At 41.0% G+C, this 26,998-nt stretch overlaps 1 protein-coding gene across 1 annotated transcript; it reads left to right on the plus strand.

The window, feature by feature from the left end:
* Positions 1-2,054: 2,054 nt before the first annotated feature.
* Positions 2,055-26,483, plus strand: ZBTB10 (zinc finger and BTB domain containing 10). The gene is made up of 5 exons (XM_083875222.1): positions 2,055-3,090; positions 10,056-10,953; positions 19,504-19,677; positions 21,641-21,816; positions 24,268-26,483. The coding sequence occupies exons 1-5, from the start codon at positions 2,161-2,163 to the stop codon at positions 24,571-24,573; spliced, it is 2,484 nt and encodes an 827-aa protein (XP_083731348.1). The 5' UTR covers positions 2,055-2,160; the 3' UTR covers positions 24,574-26,483.
* Positions 26,484-26,998: the final 515 nt, after the last annotated feature.

Below are 26,998 nucleotides of genomic sequence, written 5' to 3' on the forward strand. Positions count from 1 at the left end.
GTCTAATGTTCCCGAAGATCACAAGCAGCCTGCTCCGTGAATGTGAATCTCAGCAGGGATTCTTCCTGCAGACTTTCTGTACACACTCACTGCCATCTGCGCTGATTTAAACATATAGTGAGAAAGAACCAACAGAGCAAAGTATTTCTTTACAAACAATATAAAATGGATAAGAAATTCTAACGTAGGTAAGGGCTGAGTTAGCTGACAAATGAGAATCAAGTACTGCAGGAATGCGAAATTATGGGTATATCACAGAAGCTAAAACTTTATGAAGTACAGGTCTGTTTTGTGTCCTATAGAGGCCGTATCATGAGAACCCTTCTTTTCAATGGACCCAGACCTGAATTTTTACCTCCACCCTGTGCCCCAGCAAGGCACGGCAAATTTAAAAATTCTTTTACTCCCATCAATCCATCTGTCTCTTTGCTTAGATTTAGACCATTTTTGCTCCTCTCCCAGAAATCTGATACTGCCTTTTACAGTTTCTCTGTTTCTCCACAACTGACTTCTCTTCTCTTCTCTTCTCTTCTCTTCTCTTCTCTTCTCTTCTCTTCTCTTCTCTTCTCTTCTCTCCTCTCCGAACTTTAGAAAGAGTTTCCCAGAATATAAACTAATTTTCTACCAAATATCTCCTTCCCCAAGCAATTATTTGGAAGAAGGAAATCATTCTGGTTTATAGAATTTTTATAGTATTCTTGCAAAAGTCTTCTCAAAAGCTTAAGGCCAGCTGTTCCAGACCCCTGCCTATTTCCAGGCAAAGACAGAGGGGGTTGTGGTTTTTTGCTACTGAATATATATATATATATATATATATATATGATCATTACATGACACTGACAACACCGGTACTTCTTCAGCTGGAAGAATCCATCATCCTCCCTCCCTAAGACATTTTGTTATCTGATTAAAAACGCTCTTCACAGCGGCTGGATGGGCTGTCACTGCTGAAGAGCATCCACACCGAGGCCTTTTCTGTTTCTTACTGTGCTGCCCCAGTGAACAGGCTGAGGGGCAGGTGACACCACTAAACCCAGGACAGCAGTATTCCCTGCTACTTAACATGGTTTTCTTGGGAACTGGCACACCCCTGGGGAGTAGAGTGACTGCCCAAGCACTTGTTCTGGTTTCCTTTTCTCTCATTTCTCTCATCACTGAGCTATCCTGTACCTTGACCTACGAGTTTCCTTGCTTTTCCTTTCCTGTTTCCCCCCACACTGGGCGTGTGGGAGCAAGCGGCGTAAGAGAACAGGTTGCCCAGAGACATGGTGGAGTCTCCCTGTTACTCAGGAACCGCCTGGCAGCAATCTCGAGCCCCACGCTCTGGGCTGCCCCTATCCCAGCGGGGATTTCGGCCCGGATGACCCTCGGTGGTGCTTCCCGGCTTTTCCCGGTCTCCGGTTCCACGGGGCCACCGCGCCTCGCGCCTCACGCCCGCCACAGGGCCCCGCCCCGCCGGCACGTGCGGGAGCCGCTCGCGCCGCCCCGCCCCGCCCCGCGCGCCGATAACGGTCCCGCCGCTCCCGGGCCGCGGGGACGCTCCGCTCGCCCCTCAGGACCCGCCGTGTCCCCCGTCCCTCCTCGCTTCCGGCAGCGGAGGGGAGGGCCGGTTGCGGCCCCTCGGCGCGGGCAGCTGCGGGGGGAAGGAAGGAAAGGAGGAACGGAGGGGGTCGACCCTGTGTGTCCGTTCCCCCCCCCACCCTCGCCCCACACTGGGCGGGGCGGGGCGGGCGGCGCGTGACGCGGCGCGGCCACAGCGCGCGCCCGCCCCCCTCCGGCCCCCCCCCCCCCTCCCCAGCTCCCTCCTGCCCGCCTCCCGCTCGCGCCCCCCCTCCCCTCCCCTCCCCTGCGGCGGCGGCGGGCGGCGGCCGCGGTGCATTGTGGGCAGCCCGTTGTTCATTTGCCACCCGACCCGATCCGGGGCCTGTCGGGACGGAAGCGCCGCGGCCGCCGCCGAGCGAGCGATCGAGCGGGATCCATTGTGGGCAGCCCCGCGCCCGCCGCCATCCAGGCCGGACCCGGGGGAGCGGGGAGCGAGCGGCCGGACTTCGCTTCTCTCGGCCGCCGCCCCCGCACGGCAGCCGGGCGCCTCTTTCCCCCGCCCCGTTCCCGCGGCGGACGGAGCGCTCGGCCGGGCGGGGGGCGCGGGGCGCGCCCGCCATGTTCGCGGAGATAAACCGGCGGACGCTCGCCTTCCGCGGCGGCGGCGGCCTCGTCACCCCCGCGGCGGCCGCCTCGGCGGCGGGGACCGAGGCCTGGGAGCGGCAGGACCCCGCCGAGGCGCTGAACGGGCGCGGGGCGGACGAGGAGGCGGAGCTGGAGGGGCTGGAAGCCGAGGAGCTGGAGGCCACCGCCGCCGAGGACAAGGAGCTTCTGCTGCCCCAGGAGGCGGCGTCGCCCCCCGCCGCCGCCGGCCCCATGTTCGCCGAGAGGAACCGCCGGACTCTGGCCTTCCGCGGCGGCGGGGGGCTCCTGGCCGCCCACCCCGCCGCCAACAATGGCTGCGAGGCCGCGGCCTGGCCGCGGAAGCACTTCAATGGGCGGGGGGCGGACGAGGAGATGGAGCTGGAGGGCGCGGAGGGGCTGGAGACGGAGGGGCTGCTGGAGGGCAAGGAGCTGGTCCAGGACGGGGGCTCGCTGAGTGACAGCAGCGACGACGAGGAGGACGGCGAAGGGGGCAGCCTGGGCGACGGCAGCGGCGCCGAGGGCGGCAGCTGCAGCAGCAGCCGGCGGTCGGGGGGCGACGGCGGGGACGAGGCGGAGGGCAGCGGCGAGGGCGAGAGCATCCGGCACTTCCCGCTGGCCAGGCCCAAGTCCCTCCTGCAGAAGCTGCACATCTCCTTCCAGGGCTCCTGGCTCAAGGAGTTCCCGTGGCTCTACTACTGCCAGGAGACCGGCCTCATGTCCTGCGCCTGGTGCACCGCGGCCGTGGCCGCCGCCGCGCCCCCCGAGCTGATCATGTCCGGCGCGCCCCTGCCCGGGGGCCACGACGAGCTCTGCAAGGGCACCCGCAACTACAAGCGCACTCTGCTGCTGCGGCACCACCTCTCCGCCGAGCATCGCCTCAACGAGCCCGGCAGCGCCGAGCAGGTACGGCACCGCACCGCACCGCACGGGGAGGGACGGGAGGGAAGGAGGGATGGAGGGGCGATCCCGGCCTCCCCTTGGCATAGGTGAGGTTTTCCTGTGCCCGCGGGGTGAACTCCTTTAAATGGCTGCTGGCGGTGCTCGCTGCCCGGCGGGAGAGCAGCCCCCCGTGGGATTTGAGGTGACTCTCCGCTGGATGTGGGCAGGCACACGGACACAGCGCGGGCTGTTGTTTGTGTGTGCCTGAACTCCGTTCCCGTTATCCCTCCGGCGCTGCCGGGTGCCGCTTTCGTTAGTTCGTCTTTATCTCGTGAAGATAAACCGGCGATGTGGGAAAAAAAAAAAAAAAAAAAAAGTTGCATAGGAATCCCAGTGTCAGAGCACTGATTTAAACAGGCTCAGTACAACTTCCTCCTGCGGTAGAGGCGGAGGGAGGGCAGTGTCCGGCCGGCGGCCGCCTGTGAAATGGGGGCTCGGCGGCGTGAAATCGGAATGGCTCGGCCCCGGTGCTAATCGGATAACTCTGTGTATTTAACTTCTTTTCGCGCTGAAATCTTTTTTTTTCTCCCGATTGCGTTGCTTCAGATTGAGTTGCTGAGCAAGAAGCCTGCAATCGCTTGGTGTGTGTTTGAGATAAACATGTGGTTTCCTGAAAGCCGTGTTACTATGCCAGCGCTCCCCTAACGCTGTAGGAGTAGTGAAACTCTTCACGTTCCCCGCTGAACTTCAAATCACTGCGATTCTTGGCTGCTTTCGCGAATGAGGCAGGGTTTGCCCTAGAACACGTGTGGATGAAAAGCCCCTAAAAAAGAATACTTGTGTTGAATCCACAGCCTTCTGTAGCGTTTTCTCCGAGGGATGCTTGCGCTGCTGGTGTTGCTGCAGGTTAGGCTAGTCCTCGAATTGCTCGGCTGTTAGCCGGAATTAAATGATTAATCACTCCGATTTTCTGCGTTTAGAATTCAGTTTTAATTAAAACACCCACCTTGGCTGGGTGGCTTTATTTGGAGTCTGAAATACAATGCGGTAGTTAGATTGAGGTTATTACTCGAGCACTCTAAGGAGCTCAGGGTACCTTGGACAAGAGCTGCTAGTCGAATGGTAGGGCAGGATATCAAGATTACAGGATGCCTTAAAATGTTAGGTGAAGGATAGTTTTCTTAGAACTACTTGGGAAATGTATGCAAGTTGTGTGTGAAGCTGTTGCAGGACTGGAAGGGAAACCTTATAGTGCACAAATACAAAGTTATCCAAAATATTATTTTTGGATTTACAAATGCAACATTCACCTTTCAGGGTGATTAATAATGCCTTTTCAGTGAGTGTAGTTTCATAGTAACTACTGTTACAGATGTTTTGTGGTAGCAGGTCATCTTATCGGTTTTCTTCATTCTTATGAGGTTTGCTATTCACTCTGCAGTGTTTTAGCCAAATTTGCTTTCAATTAGTTGTTTCTAGTTAAGAAACTTTCATTCTTATTTTCTTTTACTTCTTCATATCTTTGAAAACCTTTCAGTTCTGCATAATGCTATTGCATTATATTAAGCATGTTCCTTATGGTCTTGTTGCCCAGTTTCTACTTTGATGTGTGAGTGATTACTCTGCAGAAGTAAGTTCTGTCACTGTGTAGCCTCCTGCATTAGTGGATGCTGCTAATCCCTGCCACACTTGGAAGCTTCTCTCACTCTATTTTAGCTATATTTAAATAAAAGCTATGCCAAGCATGTTTTTCCCTTCTCAGTTAACTACTTTTTTCCCTTTCTGTCCTCTTACCCTGAATGTGTTGTAAAACTATTAAACACTGGGAGAGTGGAAGGGAGGACAATATTGGCTTGTTATCACAGTAGCCTACAGGTTGATGTAAGTATGTATTTGAAGATCTAAGTGTTTATTTGAAGACCTTTCATTGTCATGGGAATATTTGTAAAAATGAATCTGCTTTTATACCACTGATAGTTTGAGAAAAAAATATTTGTAGTAACTGTGATAATAAATGAAACAGTAGGATAGATGAGTCAGTGGTTCTTCTGCACTGTACTAAAGATAAGGTTGGGACAAAGGTAGCTGTAAATAGAGATTGATTTTTTTTTTTTAAGTGGAAAACAGTGTTTTGTGCATCCTTCTGCAATTACTTTTTAGTTAAAAACTTCTCACGAGGGAAGGAATTACAGTTTTTCAGGAGTCAGTGTAGTTGTTCTTTGTGGCACACTTTCACGTTACAGTTTCTTTATCAAAAACCTGATTAGGAATCTTTGTTTTCTTTCCCTTCTATGTTTAATTTCCGTATCCTTTCATTCTCTTAATGGCACTTGAATTTCTTTTGATACATATGTTTAAATTAATACCAAAACAATAGCCCCATTTTTTTCTAAATGCCATGATACCAGATACTTGGAACAAAAGTAGGTAATTTGTACCCTGACCGTATTTCCAACATACATAATGAGGCAGCAAAGCCGTTTAGATTTAATGAAACTTGGGAGAGATCTTTCAGCCTTTGTGTTAGAGACAGCACACATGCATTATGGACTTGACAAGCCTCAACTGCAGGGCATGTTTAGCAGCTGCTAATAAACATATGGCGTAGTGCCACCACTCCAGCACAGAAAGGAAATTGTAGGTGTTAAGACAGTAAAGCAGTGGAAATTTCTGTAGGTCTGTTGGATATTACACTCGCGAAGAAACGAGTGATGATTTCAGTTTATTTTTGGGATACATTTAATTTGGAATGCCAAAATACATCACAAGTGGTTGCAGCTGCTCTAATTCAAGGGTATTGAGCTGTCAGCCTATGCTTCTTTCTAAGACCAAATTCTTGAGTCTTTTTCTATTCTAGTTTTTAAAATATTTTTTCTCCACATTAAAGCTTAAGGAAATCTATCATCATCTTGAAACTACCTTTGTTTTTTTAGTGAACAGACTAAACAGATATCGTGTTGCAAGAATCTTAAGAAATGGATGCTTACTGGGAAATCACAGCAAAACATTCTAATTCTTTGATGAATTTGTGTCCATAAGATGCAGATTTATTGGCTGCTGGGGGTTCCTCCCCTCAAACCATCTTCTTAAAGTATTTTCTTTCTGGACATAATTTAAAGCTAAGCTTTGGAAATACTGCCAGAAAAGCTTTCTCCAGTCTAACAGGCATGTTGGTTTAAAGCAGAAGCTCTCCAAGAGGAGGAAGGCCTTTGATGTGTTATTTTTTCCATGTGAACTGGAATTGTTTGCATTATGTGAGCAGTGATGAATGGAAGTCATGCTTCAGATGTTAGAGTTACATTGCAGTGTTCTAGAGTTAACTTCTTGACTTTCAGCAGAGCAAAGAAGTTGAGGAGGAAGTCAGGCCTCAGAGTAAAGACTATCATTTAGTGTATTTTCATGTGGTGTTTCTATCAAACCTCAAACTACTCAATTGGATATTAGGCAATTAATGCAATAGTTTGAAATGACTGAGTTGTCTGAGTGATGCTGTGTGTGTACAGTAACAGTGGAGCATCATGTGCAGCTGATGGAACTGTATTTTGAGATCATTTTCCTCTGTAGCTGCACGTGGTTAAGAAGCTACTGATAGGAAGCTACTTTTTTAGAAGATCCATTTACCAGAGTAAGAATGAATTTGGAGGCACAGGGAACTGCTCTAGAGAAATGTATGGTAATAGGGAAGGGATTAAAAAAATGTGGCATAACTACTTTTCATATACATGCAGCTGAGATGGAATCTGTGGTTAGGATGGAATCTTCCTGCCCTCATTGTTCTTCCTCCCAGGGACAGAGTATGCTGATGGAACAGTAGGAGAAAGAAAACTAAACTTCTAGCAGCAGTTTTTGATCATCTGTTTCTGCTCCTGTTAGCTTTTGGGCAAGTTTAATTAATGAATTATACATATAAAATAGAAATTTATCTTTGTGTGTATTCAGAGAAGTCTGTTTGAAACTGAGCCCAGCATTAGTTTCCTTAAGCAGTCTCTGTTCTGTTACAGCACTTCTTGATTTCACCCACAGAGAGAAGTTTTTGACTTAGGACACTGAAGATCCCACAAATTTAAATTAAATTGTGCTGATTTTTATCTTTTATTTCTTACTAGTGTTTATTAAAGAATGAGGTGGTTTGGTGTCAAGGTAGCTTAGTTGATGAGAGTATGGGGTCTGTATTCTGAAACTATAATTGACATCTAAGCAAATATCATTAGTTTGGTGTTCTCATTACAAAACCAGAATCCTTATGATGGTGTGTCATGTAAGTAGCAGAAGTTTGCAAGTGCACTTTCTCCTCTGTCTTCTGCACCTTGCCTCCTGTTGAACTGTATTGTATTTTTTCTGTATCAGTGTCTAAATCTCTTAAAGTAATAGAATTGTATTCATTTTTCTCATAAGTGTCAGTTCTACTTGTCATTCTTGGTGTACATAGACTTGGTAACTGTTCAGACGTCAGGACTTCGTTTGAGTTACGACACGAGGATTAACTGATGTACTGTATCAAAAGTGAAACGGTTTTTGTAGTGCAGTTAGAAATGTTTATGCACCCATTTCTCTAAAGCTTTAGTAGTAACTAAAGCTGATACTGACTGATCTTTTTCCAACACTCCTATAGCTTGGACACAGGTTGCATAATATCTCGTTTTTCCACTCAACCTTCTGGTCTTGTCGTAATGAAGATTCCAGTCTTGTTTTTCTTTAGCACATTTGTGATCTGCAGCTCCTCCTCACCATGCTGGCTCATCGTGTTCTCAGGAAACAAAAAGCCCACATTGTAAATACCAATTTATTTTTTGTCCCAGCTTGATTGGGTACTTATACTTGCTTAGTTAAAATGTACTCTATCTCCATTATTTAATCAGACATTTGTCAAAAGAAAAGAACTGCTGCAGGTTGTTTTTTAAATTTTATGCAGAATTTAATGTGTTCTCAGAATGAAATTGGCAGCTATCATAGCATCTACCTGACATTTACTGTGTGAGGTGCAAGTCACTGATGATTGATGAGCGTGACAACACTTTAGGGTACCGTAATTTTCATCCTAAACTGATCCAATGTCAGTGTAATTAGTGTTTTGAAACTATGCAATGCTCCATTGCTGAAGTGACAGGAAGCTTGTCCAGAACCAAAATCTGCTGAGAACTTGATGTGACAGCCTGAGCTGTCCCACATCTGGAGCAAACTGTTTCACAGCCTTGGTCTGGGGGAGTACTTGGGGTGTGTCAGAAAGTACACAGAAAAAATCAAGATGAGTTTGGGGAAAGATCTATTGCTTGTTTTCATGAAAAGCCCAATTGCTTTTATTTCTTCCTCTTCAATGAGGTGCTTTTCTGAGAAGGGTAGAGATTCAGAAGCAACTTGAATGTGACAGCAAACTGAAATTTCTCTGCAGGAGATGCTGGAAAGGCACAGTTCCTGTTTTGGTTATTCTCAGTCTTATTTACTGCTTATAGATGTAAACATCATTATAGATGTAGTTACAACCTCAGTTGTCACTCCAATGATCCACACTAGGGTTATAAATTGAGATGAGTACTGATTTAATCCAGTAATGCCAGTGGGGTGGAAAGTTTTAAAAATATATGTAGCTGGTTTCTGCAATAGTCCCAAATTAAAAGTTTTACTTTCCTGCAACGTGTATTTTAGCCCCAGCATGGCTTATGGGCTCATGACAACATTACCTTTGTAATGCTGATTTTGACCTGTAATGTTGAGGCAGGTGAGCTTTAACACCATCTCTAGCTTTCTAACCAGTGAGGTGTTTTAAAAGATGAGAGAAGAAAATAATGATTTGGCTTGGAGCTATCCAGTTTTCAACTTTCCTTCTTTGCTAGGAAAGAGGAGAGAATCTTGGAGATGTAGAATGAAACAGACTGTCATTGTTGCTGCTCTTGATGGCAGCATATGTCAACCCATATAAGTATGGTCTCAAATATGCCAGTCTGTGTTTTCTGCTTTCTCCTCGCTGCTGCTTTGTAGCATCTCTGAATCATTTTTATCTAAACATAGATAAATAACATAGAGTTAGAAGTCTTCTATGTCCTCTAAAATCCAATTCAGATCTTTTGACTTATCCCTGTCTGAACTAGTCTTTAATAATGAATTATGCCTTGGTGTTGGATTGTCGGAATATACAAGGTTTTAGCAAAACTTTGAAGCCGTGTTTGAGATCACATCTTAAAGAGGTTGTGTATGTGTGTAAAAAGTATTGGGCCAGTGTTGCTGCTGGAAAGTTTGGGAGGTTTATTTCAAGAAAAGTCTGAGTTAAGTGTTGTAATAGAAGCTTAAGTCAGGGTTTTTTTCGGCATCTGCAGTGTTTTGTCTGCTTGTCATGTGATACACTGTTTAATCCTAAACCTGCTGCAGTTAAAAAGCAAAGGATAAATGCTTAATTTGTAAAACTGTATAAGAAATATATTTGCTGTTATATCTACTTTAGCAATATGTTTGCTTTAAAACATTTAAGACAGATTGGGACATACAGACCTAATCTATGTATTCATATCTCAGCATGAAGAAAATGTTGAATCAGTTAATCAGGATTCTGCTTAATTGTTTAAGTGGAGATGTCTGGGGAAGAACAAGGGATTGGATATGTAAGAGTCATATAATTAAATCTTTGGAAAGAGAGGCTTCTGAATCTTTATTATATGTGGGTTAGGAATGACAAGTACTTCACACTCACCTATGTATTTCCTTACTTTTGGCTGAAATTTCTCTTTCTTTGCCCGCAAGGCAAATCTACTCGTTCTGTTTGTTTCAAACTTGGGAGTGGAAGGTACAGAATGAGAGCATGATTTTTAGTTTTCAGAAATATCTTGTTAATTACGTATTCCTGTCTGCCTTTGTGACCAAGAACATAAATAACAAAAAAATAGTTTGATTGAAATTATCTTCTTTAGTTTATTTTCATATCTTTATTATAGTGCTGAAGAACTAAGGAGAGCATTTATTAAGAGCTAATTATGTTTGTGTGGTTTTTTTAATTGCAGGAGGCAGAGTTACCATCGGAACTGAATAATGAAGGATACTGTGATTTTAACAGCAGGCCAAATGAGAACTCTTACTGCTATCAGCTCCTGCAAGAGCTCAACGAGCAGAGGAAGAAAGGCATTCTTTGTGATGTTAATATTGTGGTGAGTGGGAGGGTCTTCAGAGCTCACAAGAACATCCTGGTTGCAGGCAGCCGCTTCTTTAAGACTCTGTATTGCTTTACAAACAAAGAAAGCCGTAACCAAACCACTGTTACCTATTTAGACGTTGTTGCTGTTCAAGGTTTTTCTGTCATCTTGGACTTCTTATACTCTGGTAACCTCGTGCTTACGAGCCAAAATGCCATTGAAGTGATGTCGGTGGCCAGCTACCTTCAGATGACGGAGGTTGTCCAGTCCTGCCGCAACTTCATTAAAGATGCCTTAAACATAAGTATAAAATCAGAAGCTCCAGAGACTGTTGTAGTGGATTACAACAGAAGATCTGTTAGTAGGGATGGTTTATCTCCAAGGGATCAAAAAGTTGCCAGCTTCTGGGCAACACGAAACCTTACCAACTTGGCAAGTAGCATAAAAACTGAGAGTGATCCCTACCCTATTGATGAGGGCCAAATGGAAAGCTACCAAATGAATGACTGCAGTTGGGTCCAGGACAGCTCACCTGAAATGGCTGAAAATGAATCTCAAGGTGAGGGAAAAGTTTTTGTGTGGAATGACATGGGTGCACAGGGACAATCAGTTCAAGAACCTGGAAAAGCAAGAAGGAAAAACCAAACTGCAAAGAGATTTATTTATAATATACCACCCAATACTGAAGAGAACTCTGAAGATTGCTCAGCATTGCAACCATCAGTCCCATATCCAGAAGAAGATTTGTCATTTATTAAAGAAGAAGCAGGTAAATACTGCTTAACATCCATTATATCATTTGAAAATTAAGCATTGACTGAAGTACCTGACTTTGTAACTTTTGGGTTTTATTTTTTAAATTATTATGCTGTATGAATAGTTAATGTATGCATTTGAAGTACTATCATTTACCTTCCTCACTTTAGGAACCAAGTTAGGGATGAATTTGAGACACAGTTGGAACAAAGTTCTTTAGCTGTGTCTTTTTCTAAAGCAGTTTAAAATGTCTGCCTGCTTCAGACATCACGGAGCTGTGGGTGTCCCGTCTCATCCAAGGGCCCTGCTCTGCTCCTGCCCCTGGGGCTGGGGGACACAGATGAGCAGTGGCCCCACAGGGGGAACGTGGGGACTCCCGGCCGTGCTGTCAGTGCTGGGCACTGCAGTGACACGTGCCAGTGCAGGGTGGTGTGGGTTGGGACTGGGGATGTGTTTCTTCAGCGCAGGAGACCTTCCTGTGCTTAGCCAGTAGTGTGACACAACAGAGCAGCTCTGGAGAAGCAGCTGTGCTGAGGAGACTTCTGCCAGTGCCTGGGGGTGTTACTTATCTCTAGTCTTCATCTCTGAACTCTGGGTAGCTCTGCTTTAGCTTTACTTGGGAGTGTGTGCTTGTGAAGTGAATTTTGTGTACTTGTCTTACTGGCTGAGCTTTGTTAGGCTGCACAGGATTCCTTCTGGCTGAGCCGAGGATAGAAGCAGGAACATGACAGCTGCTAATATGTCTCAGGTCCACAGCACCAGGTTAGATCCAGCCTAAGTGAAGCACTTTTAGCTGTGGGCAGTGGGGGATGTTGAGTCCTCAGCACCAGCACAGTTCTGTCCGTGCTGGGCTACACTACTTGCTCTAGTGCAGTGCCATGAAAAAGGACAACAGAGAGTTTGGAGCAAGAGCTGAGGATGTGTGTATTGGCTGCACAAATACCAAATTTCTGACACAATTTAACATGTGATTTCTGTTGATGATTTATATGAGGTAAATATTGTCTTTTACTGATGGAAATCTAGAGAATATGTCTACTGTATGATGGCATCAACAACAGGTGAAAATAGTTGTTTGGATTCTGTGGAATTTCATTTGTGTGCTGTGAAGATTTCTTGGGGAAGTAGCGGAGGACATGGGCAGTGCAGTATGTTTAGTCCTTGTTAATTTTTTTTTTTTGACAGAAGCATCAATGTTTCCAGTAACTTGCTATGCTAAAGAATTAAATTACAAAATACATCCATGTAGCATTTTGATGAAAAGAACTGTATTGGAGACAGAGCATACTGAGTGTGTGTTCTGGTATCTGTCCAAAACCATTGAAAGTTCTGTGACTGCAGGTGGAAGTTTATTTTACTGAGCTCTAAAATGCTAGTCAACTAGTGATCTATTTGGTATTTTCAGAGCACAGCATATACATTCCCAAGTACATAATTATATTTTCTGTCAGTGTCAGAGTTCTTTTGAAAGCCGTATCTAATATTTTTGTAATAATACCTTCACTTTTACTAAGTTTTTGCATGCATATTGTTTGAAACAAGAATAGTGACTGAAGTAGGGCTTGGTATAGCTTACTTTTCACCCATAGTCTGTTCTTCAGCTTTTGATATTCTTTCTCTTCTACTTGTGGCTCTTTTTCTTTGCTTTGCAGGTAGATTCCACTCTTAAAGTCTTCTTTTAACTGCTCCCTCTATGCCAAAGAAAAGGTGGAAGAGGGAGGAGTGGAGAGTTGGAAGAATGTCAAGAATGAGTTGTAGAGTAACCTGCGGGTTATACAATAACTTTTTAGTTTTGGATTAAATTTCTTGTGGGGATGAAAAACTACCAAAAATAATAAGCCCTGAGAGGTAAAAATGTATAAGAAAATGACATCTGTAATAGATATGATGGTTCTATCTGAAGAAAAATAAAGAACAGCAAATTCTTACATTCAGAGCTAAGGAGTGTGCTCTTCCGTTGGTTGCTAAACGGGAAACAACGAGCTTCTACTTATTGTGCTTTGTCATGTTCTGATGGGGATAACACCAGTGGTTATGAACTGTCAGTTACATGCAGAGTGAGTTTCTGTGCCCTTGATTTAGATCTGGGTTGGCCTGGTGCTTTTGTGATGGGAAATAAATACTGTAAATATGGTGGAAGGGAAGTCTACTTAAGATCACTCCTCTCACTAGAAAAATTTATCCCTGAAGCCACTTCCTTGAATTCTATAGTAAATTGATTTGGTCAGTTGGTCAGTATTAGATAATAAACAGTAAAAGCTTTCTGAAGCATCTGCTGCCCCTCTTGTTCCATTAAAGCAAGTATGTTAAACTGCTCCTTGCTGAACATGATTTTTTCTACACGTGTCCATTAAGGATATTTCAGCTGCTTCTTCCTCTCGCCCTGTGTTGCCATGAATTTATATTTAACACCTTCCCTATAAAAGTAACATGTTGGTGAGCTTTAAAGTAGCTTTAAAAAAGTTAGGATGGGTTTGAAATTCCTTGTACTCTCTTACATTTACTTACATTTTACTTAAGTTTTCTCCAGATTTAGTTGTATTAATAAAGTAGCTGTTTAACTGAAACGTTGAATGTTACCTATGTTACCACCTATCTCAGTGTTTTCCTCCTAGTTGATAATCTGCTAAAAAAGTCTTTTGTTGTTTACAACCATTATTCATCCCCCAATTAACCATTTACCATGGTGAAAATAACCATGCAGACAGTCAGCATATCACAGTCAGTGTTACAGTGTGTTACAAAAGTTCATAAAAGCTCAGTGAACATAATTCATCATATTCTTAATGTCTGTTCATGGGGTGATTTTGTCAATTTTCATCGCTTCTTGGGTATGTCTTTCATCTGGGCCTGGTTTTTGTTTTGCCTTTTTTTTTTTTTTTTTTTTTGGTACGAATGTCCTATACTCAGATTCAGAACACAGCTGTGAGTTATTGCTTATTTGCATGCAGTATCCCAGTAACTTTATGAAGCTACAAGTGTATAATTTGTTACTGTGATTTTTAGGCTACATAATGCTGTCTTGTCACCGCACTCTGTTGGGGCTGAGGGAAAGGATGACAAATACAGGATTAAAACAGCCCTTGGTGGAACAAGAGGGTTCCTCACTGATTTTTTTAGGGGTTCTTAAGAAATTTAATCCAGCTTGCTGTAGAAACAGCTCCTTTTCAGAAGGACACAAACAGCAGCTAAACCCACTTACAAAAATGTAGTGCTGGTCCCAGGTTTTGTCATGATGCAAGGGAGGAACAAAACACAACTTGCTTAGGGCTTTACAATAAGGACTGATATCTTTGTATTTGAAGAAATCGAGATTGATGGACTCATCAGGACACATATATATTGTAGCGATAAACCGCACTTGACTGACTGTATTACAAAAGAAAAAAGAATTGTATATTTTTCCTACTTTTCTGTAGTACTATAACTGTCAGATTTTCTTTAGACCTCAAGCTACTACCCTGATTAAAAGATTTAAGTTCCTTGGTGGACCTTTAACCACTTTATTTGCCCCATTCCCTTGTAATCCAGTATCGAAGATGTCAAAGGTTTTTAGAAGTCATCTGAAAACACTTCAATATCTGAGGGTCAACCTCTTCCCCCCTCATTAAATTTACCTCTCCCAGGGACCAGTGCAAAGACAAGCAGGTCCTCTCCTCACATTCCCACAATGTGATCTGTCACTGAGCCTACAACTCCACAACTCCAGGCAATGTTTTGTGAATTACTGTTGTCAATTTGCTTTTTTGGTGGTTTTGTTTGTTTGTTGTTTTTTGTTTGTTTGTTTTGTGAATAGGTTGGGGAAGAAGGTTTTATGGTGTCTACAGATCTTCTCTGCCTGAAAATCTGAGTCCCAGTGCAATGCATTGACTTATTAAAAAAATACCAATCTGAAGTGCTGATTTTTCTCATTTGTGAAATAGTGATGATGATAGCAACTCCATAAATAAAAATGGTCCATTAGAACAATTAACTCTCCCATAAATAAATGGTCTGCATGAGGGAAGTTCTTTACTTTCCTAAGTTTCGCTGGTGTAGTTGTTGGAGAAAATCAGCAAAATAGCTTTCACTTTCTTGAGAAGAAATTTTTCAGAGAAGGTACAATAATCAACTTGAAAAGCAAGCGTCAAATATATTTGACAGCAGTTGGTGGTCTTCTGTCAGAGGTTGTTGATGCTAGATCTGAGTCCATAGTCACGGCAATATACCACTTTTTCATGAGTGAAAAATAGTAAAAATTGGGAGCAATGGATGAGTGTGAGTAACATTGTGTTCACAAAATGTCTGAAGTGTGTCTGAGCCCTCTGTTGCAAGAGGCAGTTGAGCAGTACTGTGCTTCCAGAATAAGCCTTTTCAGAAGAAGCAAGGTGAAAGATGTGAGGAATACTCTGGGGCCAAAGGAAGTTTCTTCTCCTCACCTCCCTAGTATGTCAGTCTTGGCAATGCAGTTTCCTCTGTCACGTTACCTAACATAAGCAACAAATCCGGGTCTCTAATGGCAATCCAGATTGTAGCTGTAGATTACCACTGCTTGCTTTACAATCCTTGAAAGCCACGGCCTAATCGCTTATCCTGTCCGCTTCCTGTCTTTTAAATTGATCTAGCTGAGCAGTCAGTGTCAAAAAACTTAGTGAAAAATAGTATTTCTTTTTCTCTTATTTTGACACTGTTTCCAGTGCTAATATATGCAAAGAAAACAGAAGTTAAATTCACTACAAACAGCTGTATCTAATGCAAAGTTTCGTATCTTTTCCTTCCGTGCACCACATGCATGTGTCCTTTTCTGCAGTGACCTGTTCAATGGCTTCTGTCAGTGAACTTCTCATTATTTCCCATATCATCTCCTACTCAGTAATGTATCCTTGTTTCTGCTCCCGAATCAGCATATTTCTAGTTGCAGAAAAAGAATGAAACCTGTCAAACTAAGGATGTTTCTGGGTTAGACATGTTCTCTCTTTCTGGTGGTGCACACTTACCTCTAGCTGTCAAAACTGAAAATCATTTTATCTGGCTTCTGTTTATCCCTTTTCCTGAGAACAAATGGAGTAGAACATAAAATCCTTTCACAGTATTTTTGATGGTTTTTGTTAGTGGTGTAAAAGCCACACGGTCACTTCATTTTGTTTCACAGCGTCCTTATCTCTTCTCAAATCAACATAGTGTGAATTCTAGTGCTGATCGTTAATTAGTTTCTTTGTATTCTGTTTTATTTCTTATTATTTTGGCTTTGCTTGTTGTTGACTTTTATTAAAGATCAGATTACTGATAGCCTTTTGTCCACACAGGGGCTAGAAGAATGGGTAAATGTTTGAGATTAATTGACATTTGGATTATTAACTTACACCTCTTAGAAATCAACTGAAGTGTAAAAAGGTAACCTTAGATCAGAGAAAAGTTGTGGTCAGGTGGCTTGATCTGGAGATACAGGATATTATTACTTCTAATTAGCTTTTTTTTCCCCCCTCAAAGATCTGCCTTACCTGTCTGTACTTTCCCCCTTTGCACCCCATCCCCAGTCCACCAGCATGGCTGCATCCATAGTTGCTTTCAGTGTCCTAGCAAGAGGCTGTCATCTGGCTTTAAGTTGAGCAGAACAAGTCAGATGATGATTATCTGATTGATAATTGTCTGGTTTTGCAAGCAGGTTTCAGGGGGCAGTAGCTTGGGTGGGAGGAGAAATGGGAGACGATATTACACAGATATTATACAGCCACAGGGGTCTGTAAATATGTTTCATTCTAGGAGCTTACCTGACTGCAGGCTCTGTATCCAGCTGGAGAAGGGAGAGGCTGGGTATTGTACTTCCAGCTTCCAGTCTCTGTATGGAATTCAAGTCTGTCCTGTTGGGATGAGCAGTTAGACACTAAAGATGCCTTTCTCATGGTTTTGTTTTGAACACATTAAATGTGTACTTAATCTAGAAAACAGTTTTTCTAGGTCAACAAATTATTCTAAGAATAAGCATTAGGTTTAATTATTATCTACTCAGTCATGTATACAAGGACTGAAGCATGTGTAGCAACCTCTTATCTCTTGTGGTATCTGTGCTGGTGTTCTTTCATGTTATAGTGGGTCTTCTCTTCCAGCTGGAGGTTGAAAGATTTAGTAGCTACTGCCTACACTAGATGACAGCTCTTAAATCTGTTTGGCTCTATGCTGAGTCTTGTGCTAAGATCTTGAACTATGTAGGAGTTTGAGCTCCTAAGTTCTCTCAAACTTAAATACTAGCTCTGTACATAAACGTTTCTAGTGAAATTTAATTTATGTTCTCTTAAATAAAAAAAGAATTGTCAAAGTGACAGTGTTACAAAATGTGTTTAGTTTGGTCCAACTCTTACCTATGGTCAGTCTTTGGTGTGTGCTTATTCTGAAGGAAGCTATACAATAGTGTCTGTACCCTGCATAATGTTACATCTGTGCACAGTAAAGACTTGGGATCTTACAGATATTCATCCTGTAAAGGAAGGAAAAGTGATAAAAATACTTTATTACTGACTGACCTTTCACTGTTCAGCTATGTTCAGCTCCAGTTCTAGTACGGGGAGAAAAATCTATAGAGAAAGGATATAATACTTTAAACATTATGAAAGTAGTTTTATGGGTTTTTTCTTCCTCTGCCTGCTGTAATTTGGAGACTTTTAGCCTTAAGATAAACTCATCTTTGCTCTTACCCAGACTGTACAACACTGCTTCCTCACTAATCCTTTCTTGTGTATTACAGAAGGAAGTCTTCCTCCTCACCTCAAAGGAATGTGTAGTTGGCATGTCTATAGGGTATCTGTGTTCTATTCCTTGAGCTGCTGAGATGCCATTGCTGGAGTCCATCACTCCAAATTAGTATAAGGACTTCTTGCCTCTTTTGGACATAACAGAAGTTATGTCAGTAATTAACATTAGAGTCAGTAATTAAAAAAAAAAAATTCCTCACTGCTTTGTGTTTCTTAAGGGAGAGGAAGGTTTATTCCCTTCCCCTGTTCTTTCTTTTTATAGCAAAATCGGTAGATTTTAGATGAACTAAAATACTGCTATTTCTCTTCTTCGTTCACTCAAGTTCTGCTTTTTAAAAGCTCTGATGGAATGTCTAGTTTGGCAGTCATGATCCAGCTTTGCTTGTTGTTTGCCATTGTCTAATGGATAGGATAGAATTATAAGCTTCCTACTTGTTAAGTGATATCCTTTTGAACTGTTGTCTTGTGTTGCAGACCAAATCACTGCTGCCAGTGGTAATGCTGCCTGAACAGTAAATGAAACTGCTGTGTGTCTCATGCTGTGAAGATTTGTAATCTGTACCTTTTTCCAGTAAAACTACAAGTTGGAAGTGTTTAAATATGCAGCTTGCCACTAGCTGCATGAAATTCTAGTTTAGAGTTTAGCCTAAGAGAATTTCCTTTCCCAAAAAAAAATCCTTAGAATGAACAGTGTAGGGATAAAAAAAAAGTCTTTGGACTATTAAAATGTATAGTTTCATGCTTGAAAGCAAGAACGTCTCTCCCCAAGACTTTTCACAGTGGTGACAATGGGAATCTGGTGTAAGGACCCAACTACTACCCAGAGAAATAAAAGGAAATCTGCCAGCTACCACTGCAGTTTGTTTATTTAACAACTGTTTGCCTGTGAGGAAAGTAATGGATTTATTGAGTTCATGTTTTCCCAGAAACTCCTGTCTTGGGGATTGGGGGGAACATTGATTTGCACTGTTGCCAGAAGAGCTTCTGCCCAACAAATATGATTTTGTTGAATTCTTAGTGCAGTTTTATTGTGTACTATTTATAGTTCTCTGTGCTCTGTAATAGTGGCTCCATGTTTACTGAATGCAATTCTTACATGTTGTAAGTATGGAATTAAACAAGCCTAGATCTTTTTAAGGCATTGTTCACTTCTGAATGGTTTTATTTTTTAAGAGAGGAAAAAAGGATACAAAGACAACGTAAACTGCGGAAGATCTTAAGAGCAAATCTGAATATGCAAACTAGTCTTCTAAGCTGTTATGTTCCAAGTAATTATGGTCTCTTGAATTAATGTGGTTATGGAGTAATGGAGATGATTATTCAGAAAAGGATTTAGACATAGCTGTAGGATCCTTTATATAAACAAAGGTATTTAAAGCACTATATATACCATGGAGATATTCTAAGGCAATAAAAAAATCCTCATGCCTCTAGTAGAAAATACTTATTTTGTGGCAGGCCGGGTGAAGTCCTGCACGAGGCAGTTCTAAAGAGAATCCAGTGGAAAACTTTTCAGGCCCCCTCATGATGGTAGTGAGGGAATACATATCCTTACCATCAAAGTCCCTGTAGTATGAAAAAGGCTTTGAGTTTTTCTCAGGATGGGGAGAAGCAATGGTGCTGTGGAGAACAGTTCAAGGGTCACGTTTCATTGAAATTAAGAATGCGGTTACTTCTTGTTTGAGTGTTGAATACTATGGGAACACATACTATAATTACTATTTTAAAGTTAGAAACTTTTTTGTCGCAGTTGAGAAAGGATATGTTTTGCTAAACAGATTAGATCGATGACTGATTAAAACCCGGAAGCTAAAGTAAGAATGTGTCTTTAATAGCTACTTCAAGTGACTTCAAGTATGGACTGTTACCGGGTACTTCAAATGACTTCAAGTACGGATTGCTGCCGGGTACTTCAAATGACTTCAAGTATGGGCTGCTACCGGGCACTTCAAGTGATTTCAAGTATGGATTGCTGCCAGAATCTTGGCCAAAAGAAGCTTGGGAAAATGGTAAGTGTATCTGATGGAGAGTAGGTTGGGTTTTTTTCCTCTGATAGGGGTTCTCTATCTTGTGTATTGCTGCTTTTAATATTTGTTTCATTCGGTTAGAGGGTTGTGAAGTTATTTAATCTTCTTCCATATCATTTTCCTTTCTGGATGATGTACTTTCTTGGAGGGAGGAAAAGGAATTCACATGTAGGGAAGAGTAAAAACAGCATGTGATTTATATCAGTTCTTGTATTGTGACTGACTGTGAAGGTACCTGAGGTCTTTAATAACCTGATAGCTCCCCCTCCCTTTACTAAGACAAATACAGATAAATGGCCTTTGAAATTGAAAACTTGGATGGTGAAAATATGGAATTAAATACAATTTTAAAAGGATATCTCAACATAGGTCTTGCTATTAAAAATAAAAAACCTCATTGCAATAAATGTTTTTAGTTCAGCGCAGCTATAATTAAGCAACCTTCTGTCAGTTCAAGCAAGCAATTATCTGTAATTCTTTTTTCTGTCTGAAAACATACTGAAAACACCATAATATCTAAAACATCTAAAACAATTGTTGCTAGTTCCTTACAATTTATGTATTGACATAAAGTCTTCAGTAAAAAGAAGATACCAAGTACTGGTTAATAGTAGTGCTTACCTCTTTAACTTTGAGCTGTTACTGGGCTTATGTTACATGTGGTTTATGGTTTATTTTAAATATTTTGGGGTTTACAGTAGAAGAATTTTGGTCATCAGAAGGTGAAATTCGCTAGCAGTCAAGAGATTAGAAGGTCTTAGGTAGCCTGCCTGTTCTTAAACCATGAAATTCCCATATCTCTTACAGCCCTGATGTCTGCTTGTACAGGACTGACTTTTCTTCATGTAAGCCATTATGTGACATTACACTGACAGGCAGCTCACATGAGTGATCCAATATGCAAAATGTGACTTCCGTGTTTCGATGGATTTAGAAGCTCAAAGGAGGCAACTCCAGATACAGGCCTGCAAACATGTGCATAAAACACACTTACTTACGTTTTCTTCCTGCCAGCCTGAACATTAGAAACTCTTGCACTTAACTAGAAAATTAAAAAAAACTTAGAAACTCTTGTACTTAGCCAGTACTTTTTAGATGCTTCTAAATGATTATGATTATGTTCATAAATTCTCACCTGTAGTAAGTTGAGTCAGTGTGCTGTTATCAAAATCATCTTTGTATTCTTGTGTGGCCTTCTCCATGTCATAGAATCCTGTGTTGTTCTTTTTCACACAGTAATAGGCAGCTGTACTAAACTTGTTTTGCATATATCCCTTGAGAAAATTGTATAGAGTTCGCCTCCATCACAAGGAAGAAGTGAGATATTCCTACTTCTAGAAGTTTTTTCTGTTCTTTTCATTTTTTCTGCTGTTAGATCAAAGTAGAAAAATGGGTAAAATCTGAACAACTTACTTCATTTTTGAGAATTTCAGAATTTTTCTACCTCTTAGTGTCCTACTCCTTTTGTCAATATTCATTCTTAGTTATACTTTCTTTTTATTGATTTGTCAAGTCAGATCTTGGTAGACAGTTCCTGCATGTAATTCTAAATAGAATGTTGGGAGAGAAGACTGTGACTGTCTAAATGCTGTAGAGTTTAGAGGGTTTCTAATCCAGAAGAAAATGTTTTCTCGTATATCTGGCATCTAGGAAAATGGAATATTGGTAAATTGTAGTTAACTTACTTCAATTCATGAAATAAGATTTCAGTGGTAAAAATGCCTTGGTTACAAGTAGTATTTTTCTAGTAGAATTGTACAAGCAGAACTTAGCAACGTTTGTGATTTCTGCAGACAGGCATTGTCCTGATTTGGCTGATTTGAAAAGTCATATATTTTGCTTTATTGTTTTGGCACTTGTTTATTTTTGTGCACCATGTAGAACATATTTAAGTATTTTTTGTGTATTTCATCATCTTTTCTCCTGATGGCTTCTTATCTTGCAGGTGATTCCTCTGCTTTAATCATGAACAAGTTGAAGTGTCCACACTGTAATTATGTAGCCAAATACAGAAGAACACTAAAGAGACACTTGCTCATTCACACAGGCGTGAGATCTTTCAGTTGTGACATCTGTGGGAAGCTGTTTACACGAAGAGAGCATGTAAAGAGACATTCCTTGGTAGGTAATCTCAAGTGTTCATGTATATGTATGCACATGTACAAGTGGGGTTTTATGGGGTTTTTCAGGTGTTTCGGTAGTTGGAACAAACTGTTCTCTGATTTGACATAATGTAAATTGTCTTATCTTGATCTGAAAAGGATGAAGATAAACATTTCTCGGATAACTGTGCCTGTTGTTTTCTTAATTGAAAATGTGATGTCAATGAAGACAGTAGTTTCAAGATTATTTTGGAAGTGAGGTGATGAAGGGATGCAATGTATAAAAGTATTCTGTAGACAATGGAAAGCAGTTTTGGCTTAGCTTTACTGCAGTAGAACAGCACATCTTGGTCTATAATGCTGCATCACCATTTTCTGTGAGGGCACCCTTTTAATTCAGCAGTTGCACAGTTTCTTGGGGTAGTTCTGAAATGTTTATTTCACAACTAGACAAAGCTATAGTATCTGCTTTAAGATTAGGAAAGAATGAAAAGTGTCTCCTGCAGAAAGTAAACATCTGTCTGACTTGCATTCTGCCAGTAGCATAACCAACAGTTCAGCTTACCCTGTCTTGTGCACATTGCATAACTCAGGATTTGACTTGAGTGCTTGTTTATCTGAGGATCCAGATAAACTGTTATCTGTCTTGGGTATTTTGTAAGGTACTTCGTATCTAGTCTATAAGGAAATTAAGACTTCATTATAATATATACTCTACAAAACCCAAGGTGTGTTTTAGGGCAGTAATAAAAGCAAGATCATGTTGGTGGTGATAAAATAATAACATTTCTCCAAGCTGTGATTTTAAAAATCCCCTCATTTTGCAAGATGTTTTATAGATAGACAGAAAAGATTAGTACATGGAGTGGGGTAAATTGCACTTCTTCAAGGTGGTGCACCTGAGTTGGGGACAGCTCTTGGTATTTATCTAGGCTGTTGGATGAACATGTGAAGAGCAGCCTTGCTGGGAAGGATTGGGGATGCTGGTGGATGAGAGGCAGGACATGAGCTGCCACTGTCCTCTCCCATCCCAGAAAGACAAATGTATCCTGGGCTGCATCAAAAGCAGCGTGGCCAGCAGGGTGAGGAAGGGCATTCTGCCCCCCATGAGAGCCCACCTGGAGCACTGCATCCAGCTCTGAGGTCCCCAAAACAGGAAGGACATGGAGCTACTCCAGAGGAGGGCTATGAAAATGACTGAAGGGATGGAGCATCTCTCGAACAAAGAAAGGCTGAGAGAACTGGGGCATTCTTGCCTCATTGATGGCCATGCTCCTTCCTTTGTGGCTCACCAGAGAAGACAGCAACAGTGGGAGTTAGCTGGTCTGTTAGGAGTAGAGTGGGACTTCAGTTTTCTGTCCTGCAGTGTCTGACCAGGACTTGCAGCTGAAGATATTTTTTTTCCTCCAGGAAAGGAGATGAAGTCAGACAGTGTGAAAACAGCTGTGGAGTGAGCTCAGGGCAGTTCTGTGCTTTAACTGAAGAGTCCTTTCCCTCATGAAGTCAGAATATTTTTTTTTCTGTTCCTCCCTTCCCCTTTCAGTTCAACAAACCTCAAACATTCTGCCTTTGTGAAGTATTATGAGTCTAGAGACTGAGGAAAGCACATGTATCAGCTGTACAGATTATACAGCAGAGCTGAAGAAACTATTTGTATCATGACCTAATTCCTTTTTCCCCTCATCTGGGTGCTAATTTCTCTTTTATCTAAATTTTCAACTTTTTCAATGGGACTTCAAATGAGATATTTAAGCACATAATTAATCTGTTGTGGGAATGCCAGATAGAAGAAGGAAGTCTTCACCTTAATTTTTTCATAGATAATAACTAATATACATGGTTGCTGAATTCAGTGACTTATACAAGCAACATACTTCTAAATTCAAAATCAAAATTTATGGTTAGTCAACAGCAGCCTTCTAATTTTACACATAGACTCAAATACAAGGCAAAAAATTACCTAAAGGACCTGGAAAGTTGATGTTGGTTTTAATTGTGTTGGGAGGGAAAAGTCATAGAAGAAGAATTTTGCTCTTTGAATTCTTGAATTTAGTAACTCTTGCTTGTTCTTAAATGTTTCTAGGATTTAAAATTGTGAAAAGCAATTTTCTAAACAAGTTATCTTGTAGGCAGTGTAAGGGGTTGCACTGCTCTCATTGCTTCTGAGTCTTGTTGTGTACCCTGAGGAGTCATGAACTGAGAGCACTCACCTGTGTACAGAACAGGTGACCTGCTGAGCTCCAGTGAGGTGGTTTCTGTGTGGGCAGTAGCTCATATCTGTTGAGGAACACGTAAACAGATCTCCAGTAGTCCTTCCTTACTCTGAACAGTATTGGGTATCTTTTGGAAAAGTTAAAAATAAAATTTTTATATTAATGATAATTATTGTTATTATTAATAGTTTTCTAGTAATATATGCAAATGTAATCTGATATGCCTATATTCAGCTGTTAAAATGTCTCTTCCACAGGTGCATAAAAAGGATAAAAAGTATAAGTGTATGGTGTGTAAGAAGATTTTCATGCTAGCAGCCAGTGTTGGAATAAGACATGGATCACGACGTTACGGAGTTTGTGTAGACTGTGCAGATAAATCTCAGCCTGGAGGGCAAGAGGGAACAGACCAGGTGCAGGACACAGATTTCCCTAGGGATGAAGAATACGAAGAAAATGAAGTGGGAGAAGGCGATGAGGAGCTTGGTGATGATGTAGAAGAACAGAACGACCAGTCTCGATGGGATGAAGGCGGGGAAGTTTGTATGCCTTTAGATGACTGACGGAGCATATGACTTCAAGGTGCTGCAAATGGACATTGTATGGATTGACTGTTTGAATTTTTGGACTGAAGGCTTGTGAAATATGGTACAGGCTGGATGGTAGTTATGTTGCTGTGAAAATGTAGGGTCAAAGCCTTATAGCAAAAAAAGGATTATTAATTTTTTTATGATATTTGCACAGGACTGTACAGCATACAACCGTTTGGTTGAATTATACAGAGTCCTCACATCTACAGTCAGTTATCAAAAGAAAAATGTATTTTTTATTATTTATAGGCTATAGCTACTTGGGTCCTATTCAGACATAGTAGTAACTGTAATTATGTTACACATTCATGTATCTGTTTACATGAATGATGGAAATTGCAACTTGGTATGGAAATACAAAGACAGCTTTCCCAAATCCACTCATACTTTTGTCAGTGAATCTATGAAGCTAATTTGGGCTAGTGGCTCATTTTCCACAAGCATGTCTTTGCCATACAAACCTTACCTCTCCTGTAATCTGATAGGTGAAAGCCAATCATTTAAATATGTTTCACAGATATTGCCAACACCGTATTGAAATTCGGGTGGAAAACTTTTGGCTCTGTGCTGGCAGGTGCTATGGGTAATAAGCACTGGAGAAGTTGTTAATGGCATTAATTTAGTGTCTGTTTTTAAAGAAGGTTGTTGTCGATTCATCAGTTTCAAAACAATAATGCAGAAGAAATGACCAGTAATGAAGATGATAGACTGATCAGAGCGTGGGTAGCTCTTGTGCCACTTAGTCAAAAGATACAGTCATGCTAAAAGGTATCTGATGTAATAATGTTTCTTCCCTCTTCTAAGGCCCCCCTTGTCTCAAGACTTTTTTGGTTTCCCTGGTGTATACCTCAGTCACACAGAATAAAAATACAAGGAATGGAGAAAGTGTCATATTAAAACAACTTTTTGGTCAATAATTTCTTACTTGTCCGTTTTTTGGCTAGTTTATGTGATGTGATTTGGACACTAAGGGTATTGTTCCCATCGTTCATCATTGAACACAGACTATTTTTTATTCTTTTGTACTTCATGGGTCGTTGTTAGTATTTAATATAAGCAAATTACATTTAACTTGCTCATCTGCTGGATTTTTTTTTAAAAGAAAAACAAAAAGTCCAAAGCAAAATACTGTTCTTTGAGTTGTCTACTTTTCAGGAGGATATGCTCCCTATGCTCTTTTCTTCAGATTTTCTAGGAGGCATTGAAACTTGAATTTTCGTAGCCACATAGTTCTTTTTTTTTTCTTCTTTTTTTTTCTTTTTTTTTTCTTTTTTTTCTTTTTTTTTCTTTTTTTTTCTTTTTTTTTTTCCTAAGCTTGTAATATTGTACCAATGATTTTAGGCCCCTTTCATAGGGAGGGGAGGGCATTACACCTTCACCTTAAACTCCTCTGTATTGTCCAGCCTAAGGCAAGTGAATTCAGGCAATCATTGGAACAATAAGTCTGATGTACTATTATGTCACAGTGACTAAATATGCAGAGCATTTGTCATGACACAAAGCTAGGCCAGTGTGACAGTACTGTATAAAAAACAATTGAGGGTCACCATATTTTTCAACTTTGTTTAATTTTAAAATGAGTATATTTTTTCCTATTTTATGTCAGGTAACTAAATTATGGTAGTTGTGTGGATAACTTTGAATTATGCTTTGATGGACAAAATCTTACTGGTGCTCCATCTGATCAAAGTTGTATTTAAAGAGACAAGCTTTATTGTTGTCCATAGAACAGTAAGATAATGTTAAGACATTGTTTTTGCTGATTGAAACTGAGCTGATAAGTTTGAACTACGGTTATATGGGAATTAAAATGCTTTTTTTTATCATCCACTTGTTTCATTGGTAGTTTCCACATCATTGTAAACCTGACATGAATAGTTTTTTTGAGGAGGGTGGGGAGGGTGGGGTGCCTTTTTTTACACTGAAGATTATATTTTATTCTCATTGTTCTAGACTGAAATGAGTAATGTGTAATTCTGGTGGGGTCCAAAGTAGAAATTAGTTGGGAAAAGATGATATGAATGAAAAAATATTTTAAACGTTAAAGTAATGTTCTGCTTTGTGAATATGTAAGTATAGCATAAAGATTTTTCCATCCCATTTATCCCTTTTAAACCATAGTTTACAATTGGTAGATCTGTCTATATATATAAATATATATATATATATCTGAAATTCACCTAAATCTGCTTTATTAGGATACTGCTCACTTAATGCATAGAAACTGGACCTGGCTCTACATTCTCAATGTATTTTCCCTTTTTTTCCCCCCTTTTTTTTTTTTCTCTCCTTTTGTTTTGTTGGGATTTTTTCCTCAAGGTATGAACTTATTCTCTTGGAACTGAATCTTCTTTTACTACTTAAATCATTTATGTATATCTGGTAAATTATGACCAAA

The sequence above is a fragment of the Zosterops lateralis genome (genome assembly GCF_965231275.1).
Source record: "Zosterops lateralis genome assembly, chromosome: 1".
In the NCBI taxonomy this organism is placed as follows: domain Eukaryota; kingdom Metazoa; phylum Chordata; class Aves; order Passeriformes; family Zosteropidae; genus Zosterops; species Zosterops lateralis.

Excerpts from the sequence above, each read along its gene's own strand:
- ZBTB10 (XM_083875222.1), top strand. The coding sequence starts at position 2,161 with ATGTTCGCGGAGATAAACCGGCGGACGCTCGCCTTCCGCGGCGGCGGC. Across the intron at positions 19,678-21,640 it reads AAAAGAAGCTTGGGAAAATG|GTGATTCCTCTGCTTTAATC; the intron begins GTAAGTGTATCT and ends CTTATCTTGCAG. Across the intron at positions 21,817-24,267 it reads ATGTAAAGAGACATTCCTTG|GTGCATAAAAAGGATAAAAA; the intron begins GTAGGTAATCTC and ends TCTCTTCCACAG.